The sequence below is a fragment of the Oryctolagus cuniculus genome, chromosome 1 (genome assembly GCF_051225735.1).
Source record: "Oryctolagus cuniculus isolate XC-2025 breed Fujian yellow rabbit chromosome 1, ASM5122573v1, whole genome shotgun sequence".
Lineage (NCBI taxonomy): Eukaryota > Metazoa > Chordata > Mammalia > Lagomorpha > Leporidae > Oryctolagus > Oryctolagus cuniculus.
Window position 1 is genome coordinate 233,278,504 of NC_142867.1, and position 15,103 is coordinate 233,293,606.

Here is a 15,103-nt window from a genome sequence, read left to right on the forward strand (position 1 = left end):
CTAGCTCCCAGTGTCCTGACGATGCCCCTGGTAGCGCTTGTCTCGTGGACTTAGGGCTGCTGGAGGACACGCCTCGCCTCCCGGGGCCGGAAGTCTGTCTTCTGCAGGCCCCGCGAGTGCTTGTGGAGTGAAGGACCTGACTGTCCCCACAGGTCCCTGTGCAGAGCGTGAAATGTCACCGTCCGCCTCCTCCTTCCGGTACGCTTTGCTTCTCACAGCTGGGGCTTCTCCTCTGTCTCCAACAGCTGGCCTGGCCCTGCCCAGCCTCTGGGGCCAGTGGAGGCCTTGGCACAGGGAGCGTTAAAGAGCCAGGCACAGAAGTACAGGTGGCTCAGCTCCCGGTGAGCTGGGCTGCAGGTTCTACCCCACTGCTGGGTCTGTGCACTGACTTCAGCCATCGCCTTGGAGTCAAGTGGGGGTCCCTGGGGAGACCTCTCCCTGGGACCCCAGCCCTGGCCTGGAGCCGACTCTCTGCGGATGTGTGCGGCTCCCCTGTGGCCAGTGTCCTGCTGCCCAGCTCCTCTGGTGCCTGCTGTCCCACGCAGTGCCAGGGCACTGGGCTCCTGGTGCCGCAGAGCTCACTGTCAGGGCGGCAGCGGCAGAGCCACGGCCATGACCCTGGCAATGTGGTGTGAGCAGAGCTGGGACGGGGGTCAGGGCTGTGAGGCTGTGGGCAAGGTGCTGAGCCAAGATGAAGGGGAAGGAGATGTGGGGTGGGGCGGGGCTTCCTCCCGGCCAGAGCTCTGCTGCCCCTCTTCACAGACCCAGAGCCCTCGGCCATGTCCTCGGGGCTCTCTGTCCCCATGCCGGGAGAAGGGTGTTCTGGGCACAGGGATTGAGGGTGAGGGGGCGGGCTGCTCTGTCATGTGACGCTCACGCCAGGCACGCCCACAAACGCTGTCCCTATTTTATTACTCCGGTAACGTTTAGTGAGGCCCCATCAGGTGCCGCGGCCTGGACTGGGGACCGGGGAGGGGGGAGCCCTGGGAGACTCAAGACCCACCCTGCTCTCTAGGCCAGCAGGGAGTGAGGCCGGTGTCAGCCCTGGGGCTTGACACGAGGCTGATGGGACGGTGCAGGGCTGACTGCCGCCCAGTCAGATGGCGGAGGACAGGGTCAGGGAGGGGATGGCTGACCCCCCCCCCCCGGCAGCACTTCATGGGCATCCAGCACCTGCACGTGTACTCCCTCCATAGTATGAGTGTGTGTGCGTGTGTGTGTGCGTGTGCGTGTGTGTGTGTGGGGGGGCCTCCCTGAGCCCCAGGTTCACCAGCTGACCTGGGGCAATGTCTTTTAATACTTAATCGAAGTCTCAGGCCCAGGCGGTCTTTCTAGATCTGGCTTCTAATCCTGTCTTCACCACGTGGGAGCCAGGTGACATTAGGCAAGTGACTTCCTCTCTCCGGGCCTCTGTTTGCTCCTCTGTAAAATGGGCTCAGGGCTAGTATTTCCCTCCAGGGTTTCAGTGAGCATTCAAGGAACTAATAACTGAAAATGCTCAGCACATGGTAGGGGCTGATAAAATAATTTCAATAATTGGGAAGCAGCACCTCCTGTAAGAAAAGTTGTGTGCGCATGGGTTGGGGGAGTTTGGGGTGGGTGGGTGGGTAGAGCAAGCCACAAAGTCTAGGGCTAACTGGGGGGGGGCAGGGCTGCACTGTTGCGTCCTCCCCTTCCTGCCCCCGCAGCTGGTCGGCTCCAAGCCCGCCAGTCAGCGGGAGGCGCAGGTGTCCGGGATGTCCGGCAATCTCCATCTCTCGTCGCCTTGGCCAGGGCCCCGCGTCCTCCCCTAACCTCAGGGCTGGACTGGAGAGCAGTGGGGCTGGGAAAGTTTGAGTCACGGTGGGGGGGAGTGGAGGAGGCGGGCCCGTGACCCTGAACGGGGTGGGCTCTAGGACCCGCCTCGGGCTCCCAGCAGGGGGACCCCGCCGCGCGCCCCTGTCCTGTGCGCACCGGCCCGACGGCGCAGCGAGGCACTGAGGCACCGCGCGCTGCAGCGGCTGCCTCGCCGCGGCAGCTGCTGGGCGCACCCGGGCCGCCGCGCTCCTCCACCCGTGCGCCTGTATCGCGGCGGCCGCGGCCAATCGGCCACGCTCAGCATGAAGCCTCGAGCGCTGCTCCCGCGGCTGCTGCTGGCCGTCTCCGCGGCAGCGGCGCTGGCCGGCGCGCCCGCCACTGCGCTTCCCCCGGCCACGGGGGACGCCACCCTGGCTTTCGTCTTCGATGTCACTGGCTCCATGTGGGACGACCTGATGCAGGTGATCGATGGCGCCTCGCGCATTCTGGAGCGCAGCCTGAGCAGCCGCAGCCAGGCCATCGCCAACTACGTGCTGGTGCCCTTCCACGACCCAGGTAGCGCCCCGCGTCCCCTCCCGGGCGGGCGCGGCACCCCGCGCGGCCCTGAGCATCCGCTGCTGGGGCGGGGACGCCTTCTTGGGCACCTGGGGCAGGGCCTGACCTCACCCTTCCCTCCCCTCTCCCCTCCCGCACCTCGGGGAGGGCGCTGTCAGTGTGCGTGTGGCAGGTAGCTCAGCGCTTCAGTGCCACTCTGGGCCGAGACTCCAGCAAGTGACCCCACCTTCCTGACCTTATCTGTCCTCACCCAACAAACGGCGAGAACGCACCCTATCCAGGGCCCCGCATTTGCCTTTTGTTAATTAAAATGTACCCCGGTGTGGGACTGAGGCCAGAACAGCCCCAAGAGGCGGGCCTTGGGGACAGAAATGGGACCCCTGTGAAACCCAGCCCAGGAGCTGCGTGCTGCCTCCCTCACCTGTCTTCCCGCAGAGACGGGCAGTGCCCCTCCCGCCCCGCTGTCCGCCACCTGCTGCCGCAGCCCTGCTACCCCACCCCCCATTCCTGGCAGCTCAGCCTGGGGTCCCTGGGCAGGGGGTGGGGAGCCCTGCACTGCAGGACCAGGCCCCCAGCAGCCGGACTGCTTCTCCTCCAACGCTCTTGGGTCATTTTGAACTCACCGCAAAGCAAGGGGGGACGGACGGAACACAGCCGCCGGCTTGCCCCTGGACCCTGCGGCGTCTCTCTGCGTCTGTCTAGCCCTCGACCCAGAAGGGCCGCTAGAGAAAGCGCCCTGCAGAGGCAGATTCCTTGCAAAGTTGCCTGGCGATGGGTTTTTGAACTGAGAAAATACACGGTGAGCGGGCGAGTGCTGTCTGCTCATGAGCCCTTCTAGAATGAGCTGTGTTTAATACCACATCGCTGCAGGTCCTGGAGGGATGGGAGTGGTGGCCAGACACCTCCCTCGCAGGCCCGCACTGAGCTCGCTGTGCAGGGCCTTGGAGTTGGAGCTGCTTCCTGGAGTGGCGTGGTGGGGCAAGACGTGGCGGCTCACAGCACAGAAGCCAGGAGACCAGGAAGAGATTTATGGGAACGTGGAAAGGACAGGCTGGGGTCGGGAGCAGTGGGGAGGGGGCACTGCGAGGAGGTAGGGTGTGAAGTGTGTCCCGGGGCCCAGCTAGGACACGGGTATGCCTCTGTCTCCTATCCCCCCCTTCTCTGGATTGTTCTTGGGCTTCCAAAGACATCACCTGAAGCAGCCCACAGGTCACCTAACACACGCCTTCACCCTGCAGTTGGAGCAACTGCGACCCAGGACCCCAGTGAGACTCCCCAAAGGCCACCTGGCAGGGCGATGTCATTGCTGGTTCCTAACCCACATTCGTCTCTAACACGCTTGGCTCCCATCGCAGGGCGAGACAGCAGCCTGCTGGGGCCAGACCCAGCGTCCTCACCGCCCTGCTCCGGCCGTCAGCCGCTTGCAGGAAGCCCTCCTTCCAGCCCCCACCTGTCTTCTGTGGGTGAGGCTGGAGGTGCAGCTCCCCACCAGCCAGAAAGCTCAGCCCGTCACCCCGACTTCTGTGAAACAAGGCAGCCAGTCCTCTTCCAACATCCCCCGACCATCCTTTTTGGAGACACCTGCAGGTGCAGGCGTTGGAGCAGCCATGGAACCAGGAGGAGGCAGGGAGCCCACAGCCTGCGGGGGACAGGCTGCGGGGGTGCAAAGTGACACGCACTGGCTCCGGTCCCAGCTCCGGTCGCTGGTCAGTCCTCAAGGGAGGGGACGGACAAAAGGCTCTCCGAGGGGGGTGGCCTTGGAGCTGAGCTTCAGGAGCACAAATGAAGGTTTGCCTGGCAGATGCGAGGCGCTGGGGAGCCAGCAGGGATGGAGGACCCCCCCCGGGGGGGGGAGGTTCATAGAGCTTGCTGGGTAGTGGCAGGAAGATGGCCGGGTGGCTGACATGGAGGGACAGGTGTGCGTGGGAGCTGCAGCGGGGGAGTGAGGCCGGGAAGCCGGGAGGGGCAAGGCTGGATCCCGGCGGGCTCTGGGCTGAGCAGCTGAACGTGGATTTCCTTCTATGGCTGCGGGCAGCCGCTGCGGGCTTCTGCTGGAAGTCTTGAAGCAGCAAGTGGAGCTCGAGCCAAACAGCCCCCAAGGGCTGCCTCCTCCAGGAAGCCTTCTCCCAGCCCCCAGGCAGGCAGCAGTGGCCCCAGAGTGGACAGGCTGGGAGACCGACCAGAATCTGCTTTGGAAAGTTTTGTTAACGTTTCTACGTGGAAAAAAAAAAAAAAAGGGGACATGTTTCCAGATAGGAAAGTTAGGCGCTCGCTAATTGCTTCTTTCGGCTGAAAATTTCCTTTGTTTCTGGTTTTTCTCTAAGAAAACATTACAGAAAGCCCTCTTGTGGGTCAGTCCTTGTCCTCATCTTTGGTTGCTTTTTCCGTAGGATTGAAGTTCCTCGAAGTGGAATTCCTAGGCTGCTTTTAACGCGCCGAGTGGGTGGGCAGCTCTTCAAGTTGTTTTCTAGAATGTTCCAGGAGTTTAACCTGGGTCCAGAGGTCGGTTTTAGTGCTGCTGCCCCCAACCCTGGGAATTGGAATAAAACTTTTTTTGGTCCTAGTTCAAAAGATGCAATGTGTTATCTGCTGTTTAACGGCTAGGGAAGTTTGGTCCATTTTCAGATGTTCACTAGGGCGTGTGTGTGTGTGTGTGTGTGTGTGAATTTCTTTTCTTGTAAATTGCCCATTTCTTTGCTAATTTTTCCCGGGGGGGGGGGGCTTTCTGGTCTTTTCACTTGCTGTGAGGACTCCGTGCTGCTGACATTAGCTGTTTCTCGCTGTGTGGTTATTTTCTGCTGTTTCCTTGTTGGCGTTGCCTCCGCTGCTGTCTTGAAGTTTTCAGTGTTTAAGTGGGGGAATCTGTGGAGTCTGGTGGTTTCTTCATGTGCACGCTTAAAAGGGCTTTTTAAAATTTCCCTATCACAAAATCAGGGATATTCTTGATTTTTTTTTTGTTTTCTTTCTTGGCATTTAATTCTTTATCCTAGAACTTAAAAAAAGATCATGCTTGGTGTAAAAAAGAATCTGAGATACTCTAGAATGGGCTAGTCCGGTCTATCCAATAGTCCTTCCTTTCTTTCTTTTTTTTTCCTCAAGCCATGCCTCCAGTGCCTGTTTGAGACCTGGCTGTTTCACTTTTTTTTTTTTTTTTTTTTAAGATTTATTTATTTTTTTGAAAGAGTTACAGAGAGAGGTAGAGACAGAGAGAGAGCAGTCTTCCAACCACTGGTTCACTCCCCAAATGGCCGCAACGGCCAGAGCTGTGCGGATCCGAAGCCAGGAGCCAGGAGCTTCTTCGGGTTCTCCTATGCGGGTGCAGGGGCCCAAGCACCTGGGCCATCTTCTACTGCTTTCCCAGGCCACAGCAGAGAGCTGGATGGGAAGAGGAGCAGCCAGGACTGGAACTGGTGCCCACATGGGGTGCTGGCGCTTCAGGCCAGGGCTTTAACCCACTACACCACAGCGCTGGCTCTATGTCCTTTCTTTTTGTTCATTTGGAACCTGCCTTACGCCCGGTGGCTTGCTCCACTAGGAAACTCTCTGGCCTCCCACTCTGTCCTGTGGTGATTCAGTCCTCGTGCTGGGTGCACATTACGTTAACCATCGGCTTTATGCTATGTGCCAACAGACTGACTTCTTCCTCATATTATTCTTTTACAATGCTGAATCAGTCTTTAACTTTGGGTCTGTAAAATGGTTGTGAAGGTAGTACAGAAAGGTCCCACATGCCCAATAACCAGTTTCCCCTATGATTCAAAATTTACATTATGTCATACTCATCACAATGAATGAATGAATGTTGGTACACTGCTATTAACTACAGTGCATATTTTATTCAGATGTCCTTAGTTTTCCTTTATAGATTTTATTTACTTATTTTTATTTGCGAGACAGAGACCGATAGACAGCAAGAGATCTTCCTTTACTGGTTCATTCCTGAATGCCCTCAACAACCAGGGCTGGGCCAGGTGAAGCCAGGTGCCTGGAACTCTGTCCAGATCTCCCATGTGGGTGCAGGGTCCCTGCCATCAACATGACGAGCTTGCTGGCCAGCTCGGGCAGGACCTGCCAGGACTGCCCACTGGGAAGTTGCTGTCTCACTCTCTGCTCCCATCCTGGACTCTGGCAGGAAGTCCCTGTACAGCCCACCCACCTCCTGGGGTGGGCCTAGTGCCTATGGAAATCATCTGGGGTTCTTCTGCCAGGAGAGCTGTCTTCCCCATGTGTTTATTTATTATTCATTCACGTGTGTGTGTGTGAGCATGGCATCATGGGTATTTATTGTATCCTTGGGATTATCATCCAAAACCACTTGGTTTATTTTGTGGCTCAAATTTTTCTTACTTTGGTCATGGGGAACTCGCTCAGTTGGCTCCCATGTCCGGTTGGGACACCCTCATGGTTGTGTTCGTGGTGTTTAAAAAAATTTCCTTGATTAATTTTTATTTTTTGTGCTCTTTCTGGCTTTACGGCACGATAAGATGATCCGGGCATCATCTGTGTTTCCTGCCCCAGTCATAGAATCAACCATCTCTCAGCCCCAATTCCTTTAATGGGAAAGTGGTGTTAGATACCACAGTGTGGGTGTCAAGGGTGCTTGTGGCCACTGGGCTGTAGGTGCTTCTAGACTGTCTCTGGCTGATGGGACGAGGGGCGGCGTGCTGTGTTTGTAGCTGGTGTCTGCACCGGTAAGGGCTTCTACATGTAACTGTCTATACTGAGCTCCCCGTGAATTCCTGCTGGTGTCTCCAAGTCTCGGTTGTGACCACGTGGGTCCCTGTGGCCCCCTTCCCACTCACGCGTGGCTTACCTGCACCTGTCCCGACGGTGACGGCCCTGGCTTCCACCTCCCACCACCCCTTTGCTGAACTGTCGTTAGCACTTGCAGGTGCCTGCACTGTGTGGGAACAGCATCGAGGGCCTGAGGACAGCCCCCCGCCTTTGGCTTTGCAGACCCGCCACGTCCCAGGTCTCCGAGGCCAGCTCACGCCCTTTCATTCATATTCTTCATTTTCGGAATAGCCTCGTGCACTTATTCTTTCAGATGAAATATAGAAAAGCTTACTAACCCCCCCCCCCCCCCCCCGTAATTCCGCTTGGTGCTAAATCTTGATTTGGGGCAGAAGTCGCCTTTAAGAAATCCAGTTGTCCCCGAGCAGACGTGCCTGTGCCTCTGCTCATGTGTTTACTTCCCCTGGTAAAGATTTATAGGCTTTTTTCCTTAAAAGTTCCACCCATTGCTTTTAAAGATCATTTCTAAATATTTTGCTTTTTGTTACTATTTTGACTGGGAATTTTTTTTTCATGACATTTTTTGCCAGTGAGTATTGCTAGTATGTTGGAGAGCAGTTTGTTTTCATACATTTATTTGCTTTCCAGCCTTTTACGGCTGCCTTTGTAAGCTCGCTTTTGGGGTGTAATTTCTGAACCGTTCTGGGCTGCCAGGCATAGCCTGCCCAAGTCATCACACCGTCTCTTCTTCTCCAGCTCAGTATCTCGTGCATTTAACGTGTGCTGTGTACACAGGGTCTTGGGAAAGTTTGTGAAAAGCAGGTTTCATGTCAATTCATGTTTTAATTCCATTTCAAACAGACGTTTCGGAGGGCCCCTTCGGGGTGAGCGGCTGGAACACTCGGGACGGTGCCGGCTCCAGGCTGCACGCGCGCTCCTTTCGTCCCTGCGTCTGCCCCGCGCTGTGTGTGACGCTGGGTCCTGGATTGAGCTTCTTGTCATCAAGTGAAGGAAGATGGTTTCGTTCCTAATTTAAAAAAAAAAAAATTTTTTTTTGACAGGCAGAGTTAGACAGTGAGAGAGAGAGAGGCAGAGAGAAAGATCTTCCTTCCGTTGGTTCATCCCCCAAATGGCCACCAGGGCTGGCGCGCTGCGCCAATCCAAAGCCAGGAGCCAGGTGCTTCCTCCTGGTCTCCCATGGGGTGCAGGGCCCAAGCACTTGGGCCATCCTCCACTGCACTCCCGGGCCACAGCAGAGAGCTGGACTGGAAGAGGAGCAACCGGGATAGAACCGGCACCCCGACCAGGACTAGAACCTGGTGTGCCGGCGCCGCAGGCAGAGGATTAGCCTAGCCCTGCACCCACATGGGAGACCAGGAGAAGCACCTGGCTCCTGCCTTTGGATCAGCGCGGTGCGCCGGCCGCAGCGCGACAGCTGCAGCGGCCATTGGAGGGTGAACCAACGGCAAAGGAAGACCTTTCTCTCTGTCTCTCTCTCTCACTGTCCACTCTGCCTGTCAAAAAAAAATTTTTTTTAAAAAAATTTCACAAAACCCCAACCAGGGGCGAGTGGTGAGGATCCACAGGTGCCTCTTCTGGCTTTGACCAGCCGCTCTGGCACCTGGCTCCTGCCGGGAGAAATACGTTACTAACTGGGATCCGTTTGTGTGAGTGCGTTTCCTGTGTCGGTCCTGGCACGGCTGTGGACGGTGCCGTGAGGTCGGGGGATTCGGGCTGCCCGTGACGGTCTGAGAGCTCTGCCTCCCGCGCCTGGCGCTCCGGCTTCGCATTCCTCGTCACACGACAGCATCAGGGCTCAGTCCTGCCAGCTCATGGTGCTGGTCCGTTTCCTTCGAGGACGGCGAGATGACCACACGTTTAGAAAATAGCCTAGCACCACTACTGCCAGACACGCAGACGTGTTAGCATTCTGGTGGTGTTCCAGGGCTCGGGTCTGCGTGCACTGTGTGCGCTGGCTGTGCGGTGTGTGCTCTGTGTTGTGTGTATTTGTGATATGTGTATACTGTATAGTGTATGGTTTTTGTGTGTGCTGTGTGTATACTGTACACGCACCATGCGTGCTATTTGTGTGCTATATGTGTTTGCTGTGTGTACACCATGTGTGCCTTGTGTACTCTGTGTTATGTGTATGTGTTGTGTGTTGTGTTTTATGTGCATGCTAGTATGTGCCGCATGCATGTGCCATGTGTGCATTGCATGCACTGTGTGTGCTGTGTACACACATGTGCTGTTGTAGTGTGTGTCTGTGTATGTGCCATGTGTACACATGTGCTGTGTGTGTACTGTATGTACAGCATATGTATGTTATATGTGCCGAGTGTGCACTGTGTGTGCTGTCTGTACACGTGTGCTGTTGTACTGTGTGTCTGTGTGTACACGTGTGCTGTGTGTGTACTGTGTGTACAGCATATGTATATTGTATGTGCTGTGTGTGCACTGTGTGTGCTGTCTGCACACGTGTGCTATTGTACTGTGTGTACTGTATGTGCTGTGTGTACATGTGTGCTGTATGTGTTGTGTGTATACGTGTACTGATTGTATTGTGCATGTGCTGTGTGTGTACTGTGTGTACACCATGTGTATATTGTATGTGCTGAGTGCGCACTGTGTGTGCTGTCTACACGTGTGCTGTTGTACTGTGTGTACTGTATGTGCTGTGTGTACACCATGTGTGCTGTATGTGTTGTGTGTACATGTGTGCTGTGTGTGTACATGTGTACTGATTGTATTGTGCATGTGCTGTGTATTATGTGTGTATGTGCAGTGTGCATGCTGTGTGTATGTGTGTTCACTTGTATATGTACACACCCCTAATTTTTAAAGTCCCAGCACAGAGAGCTTTGTCGCCATGCCCCCCGTGTCATAAGTCATGGCTGTCCTTCAGCGTCAGGAGCGTGGACCCCCACTGCGCGGCCACCCGAGGCGCCCAAGCACTAGGGAGCGATCGTGTTTTCCAGGCGGCCCGTCACTGTCCAGTAAACGCGCAGCTTGCAGCGCTGTCTTGGGCGGATTCCCTGCCATGAACCACGCATCGGTTTCGGAGGTGCCCCGTTCCTGTGGTCCCGGCAAACTGCCCTCCAGTGCCGAGCCGCTCGGCCCTCCTGCAGCCAGCGCGAGCCTGGGCTGCGTCTTCCCACGTCCCTGCAGCCTCAGGGACCCCACTCTGCCCCTTCCTGGAAGTCTGACCCGTGGGAAGTGATGTTCTGCTTCAGTCTGCACGCGTGTGCGTGTTGGAGCGTTCACCGTCGCCTGCGGGTGGTGCCCCGCTGGCCCTGCCCAGGGCGGAGGGATCTGCGTCCCCCTGGGCGGAGCACACAGGCAGACAGCGTGTGTGAGTGGTCCGCACGCTCGCCCAGGGCAGCACGGCCTGGGCTCTGGGGGCGAGCTCCAGGTTGCCTGTGCGTGTGTGGGGTCCTCACTGTCACCCCCGAGTGCCACTGCCAGCGGCCAGCCTGTCACCGGGAGCTGGAATGAAGGGAGCACGCCCTCCCTTAGCCTGGCCCGGAACTGCTCGGAGGCGGGGCGGCGCATCCCTGTCCTGCCGCGGCCTTGTCAAGCATGTGCAGGGCAGGGGAGCCAGGCTTTGGGGGCTGCAAGAGGTGGGCAGAGGGTGGGGAAGGCTGGGGGGGCAGCATGTGTGGGGGGCTGGGTGGGGCTGGGTGGGTGGGGCTAGTGCACTCTGCTGTGTGACCCAGGCTGGTCGCAGGTGCACCGTACTCACCCACTCAGGCGGGGTCCTTGAGGGCTCGGCGAGGCCACACAGGCCCGCGACGAGCAGCCAAGCTGGGGTGGCGATCACGGCCCATGGTGCTCCTCAGGGAGTGACGTGGAGTTGCGGGGAGAGGAGCTGGGCGGCGGGGAAGGGTCAGGCCTGGGAACAGAGACGCAGTGGCCCTGAGGCGGGCGTCTCCTGGATGGGACCACAGCAGGTGGAGCCGGTGGGGGGGGGCACTCAGGCAAAGCGGGGCCCGGGGGCTCAGGGAGGGAGGGGAGGCCCGGGGAGGAGGCCCTGAGTAGGCTCAGCTTCTGGACTCCTGCAGAGCAAGGAGAGGACAGAGGAAGGTCCTGGGGCAGCTTCGGTCTGGGCAGAGCCTCCTGCCCAGCGGGTCCCTGTTCTGGGGAGGTCGCCATGGGAGCCACATCTGCCCGGACCCTGGCTCTGACACAGCAGAAATTCTAGGAGCTCCCAGTCCCTCTGCCCAGCCGCTGCCTTTGAGTGAGGGGGCGCCGTTTGCCCACAGTGTGGCCGAGTGGGACTCTGCCTGGGGTCCCTGCGGCCAGAGGAGGGGGCACACAGGCGCCAGGGATCGAGCCCTACTTTGAGAACGAAGGGGGGGAGGGCAGGCCCTGGGAAGTGTCCTCGTTGGAAGATCCGAGACTGGACTCGGTGCCTGGCCGCAGCCCTGACGCTCTTCACCCAGAGCTGTGTTTGTTGTGGGGCAGCGGCGAGTGGCCGACTTTCCGCGGGCGGAGGATGGCTGGGCGCGTTGCAGTCGCTCCTGCTCTGGGCCGGGGACTGGGCTCTTCAGGCCCGAGTGCTCCTCCATGTCCCGCAGAGTCCCCGGGGCTGGCCACGCACCCTCCTGGTGCTGCTCCCGGAGGTGTGGGCCAGGCTTCTGGGGCTCATATGCTGCCGGGCGCTGGAGGGGAGCCACGGGCAGGGGTTTGATCCTCTGTGCAGCCGACCGCACGCCACATCTGCCCAGCTGTTTGGCAAGTGGCCACCTTCAGTCACGAACCTCCTCCCTCCCCCTCAGGAGCAGCAGTGAGGGCCTGGGGGGTGCTTTTTGGGTGTCTGCAGCTTCGTGCTGGTTGGCAGCTTGGATCAGACCAATTCAGAGTTGAGTTCCTCTGAGTTGTAATTCCTCGGGCCTCAATTTTTTCCTCCGTCAAATGGGGACAATAAATAGTAGGTGCCCCTCTTGGCATCTGGGAAGCTGGTCCTGCCCTGAGAGTGACGGGATGGGTGGGCAGCGGCTGGGGCTCCAGGCAGGGAGGGGGAGAAGTCACACTTGTGTGTATAAACCTGCACTTTCCTGGGTTTGTTTTGAACTTGAGGTGATGATCCCAAAGCCTTACCTCTGGGCTTTGCTGCCCCTCTCCCCGCTCTGCCATCACCAGAGGAGTCAGGGCCACCTTGGTCAGTCTGGCTGCCCTGCCTGGGCCTTGTCCACCTCTCTGTGTGCCCCAAACGGTCGCATGCGGTTTCCAGCCCTTCGGATTGGTTCCTCTGAGTGACAGGCGCCAGTCTTTGGCCGTGCGAGGCCCAGAGACTTGGGCGGGTTCGGCACGTAGCAGTATCGGTTGAGTGTGAACCAGGTCGCCGGCCCTGCGCCAGGCACGGCCTCTAGAGGGAAACAAGGCCTGGGTCCTCCCTGGAGCCGCCCCAGCAGCCTGGACTCCACGGATGCGCTGACTCCCCCGCCCAGGTGAGCAGCACCGATGGCTCACTCTGCGCTGGGACCCTCTATGGTGTAGGAGCCAGAGGGGGTCACTGCCCGCACGAGGTTTCCCAGCAACTCCTGCGCTAAGCCTTCCCCGCCCCGGACCCCAAGGGGCTCAGTCTGCAGGAGCCTCAGTTCCCCCACCTTTTAAAGCGACAGGGAGGGTCGTCCTCGGCATCGTCGTGTCGGGCACCTGAGTTGGTGGTCTTGTTTGTTTTGTCCAAGTGCACTCTTGCTGGACACAGGAGGAGCAGCTGCGTGGGCAGAGGCCACGCCTTCCCAGCTGCACAGATCCTAACCCTCAGGACCTGCCGGGGGTCGGCCAGCGTGAAGGGGCCATGCAGGTGTGAGCCAGTGAGTGCTCTTGAGTGGGCGAGGGGCTGGGGTCACTCAGGTGGGGCCCATTGTAATCACAGGTGCCTTGTACAGGAGTGGGAATAGAGGAGGGCATGCGACTGGAGAGAGAGGGAGGAGGGGAGAGACAGAGTGAGAGAAAGTTGGAGAGGTTGGAAGATGCCCCTTGGCTGAAGATGGAGGAAGGCGCCGTGAGCCCAGGCAGCCGCCGCCCACCGAGGCCGGCAGAGACCAGGAATCGCGTCTCTGCTGGAGCGGCAGCAGGAGCCCGGCCTTGCCACGCCTCCGTGTCAGGCTCCGAGCTGCAGGGAGAAACCCGCATTCTTTGCAGGTGCTGCAGCGGGAGACTGAGCCAGAGGCCGCCGGGAAGCCTGCCCCGGCCTGGAGCCTAGGGGATCCCCTACCCTGGAAGCTCCCCAGGACAGGCGTTGGCCACACCCCCGGGGCAGGGGGCAGCTGTGCAGGGAGGCCTGAGCCTTGCTCAGGGGGAACCCGGTCTCCCTGAAGCACGCTGCTCGCTCCCAGAGGCAGGATCCCCAGGCCGTGCACGGGGATCTCCCCACCCTCAACCCAGCTGACCAGACTGGGTTCTCAGCCCTGCACAGTTGTTTACAGAGCAGTGAAAGTAAACTAAAAGAAAAGAAGAACACAGATGGCAGGGACTGACGCAGGTGGCCACCGTTTTCTCTTGGTGAGTAGACCCATGTAGATGCCCACCCCACCCTCCCCTCCTCTTCTCCAAAAAGATTTCTTTAAAAGGCAGAGCTGGAGAGAGAGAGAGAGGGAGAGAGAGAAAGAGAGAGAGAGAGAGGGAGAGGGAGAGGGAGAGGGAGAGGGAGAGGGAGAGAGGGAGGGAGGGAGGGAGGGAGGGAGGGAGATCTTCCATCTGCTGGTTCACTTTACAAGTGGCCTCAACAGCCAGGATTGGGCCAGTCCGAAACCAGGAGCTTCACCCAGGTCTCCCACGTGGGTGCAGGAGCCCAAGCACTCGGGCCAGCTCCTGTGCTTTCCCAGGCACGTTAGCAGGAAGCTGGATCAGAAGTGGGGCAGCCGGGACTCCAGCTGGTGCCCGTGTGGGACACTGGCATTGCAAGCAGTGGCTTAACCCACTATGCCGTGACGCTGGCCCTGGCCTTTGGCTGGCTGTCCACCAAAGAGCAGCCCCTGACCCTGGCCCGACCCCGTAGGGAGCACAGAGACCCCTGGCCGTGGCCCCTCTTCCCGCTGGAGCCGGTTCTCCTGTGATACCCACCTTCAGCAGCTTCCTCCTCCTCGCCGTCCTGGGAAGAGGGAGCGGGAGCTCGGCGAGCCCTGGGCCAGCTCCGGGGACTGCGGAGTGCGGGGGCCACGGCGTGGGCAGGACAGGGAGGGCTGAACTGACGCTTGCAGGACGGGGTCTCAGGCGAGAGGTGGTGGGGATGGATCTCTGAGCAGGGGCGCCCGGAGCTTCCTCTTCCGGCCCTGGAGTGGGGGCGGTTAGGGACAGGAGGCCACTTCTGAGGTCGCTGTGTTTGCGTCCAAAGCCTGCGGCGCCAGTGCCTTTGCCCAGGGCTGGGAACTCTGCTCTTGGGAATGAGGCCTGAGGGTGTGGCTGGGCGAGTCCTTGGACATAAAGATCGCGCTCTGTCCACTCTGGAAGCAGCAGACCGAACAGCAGGAGTCCGCAAGGTGGCTCTTAGGTATTTATACAAAGCTGCTTTTGCAGTTACTAAAAGTGATGTTGCACTGAGTAGCTAACCTGTTGTGCGGTGAAAAGAATCAGGTTAAAAGTCCTTGTCAGGGGTGGGGGCAGCTGAGTCCCACGTCAGAATCCTGGGGTTTGAAACCTGCCTCCGACTCCTGACTCCAGCTTCCCGCTAATGCAGACCCTGGGAGGCAGCAGTGTGGGTCAAGTTATGGGTTCCTGCCACCCATGTGGGAGACGCTGCTGGCTTTGGCCTGTCTCAGTCCCGGCTGTCGTGGGCATTTGGGAAGTAAACCGGTGAATGGAAGATTTATTCTTTCTCTCCGCCTCTCAAAATAGTATAGTTATACATCCAGACTTCCTGCGTATGCACTTTTGTATTTTGTGTTTACGTAACTACAGAGTTTGAAGGCCACAGGCGAAAATGGAAGTGACTCCCCGGGTGGCAGAAATACAGGGGCCTCTGGCCCTGCCTTCTGTTTTCTACACATCGGGAACTTCTCAGTGTACGGGC

General features: G+C 58.7%; 1 protein-coding gene across 1 annotated transcript in view; it reads left to right on the forward strand.

Moving 5' to 3' along the window:
* Positions 1-1,958: 1,958 nt before the first annotated feature.
* HMCN2 (hemicentin 2) overlaps positions 1,959-15,103 on the forward strand; it is a 141,489-nt gene continuing 128,344 nt past the window's right edge. The window contains 1 exon segment of the mRNA XM_089306779.1: positions 1,959-2,352. Coding sequence (XP_089162905.1) covers positions 2,100-2,352 — 253 coding nt within the window. The 5' untranslated portion in view covers positions 1,959-2,099.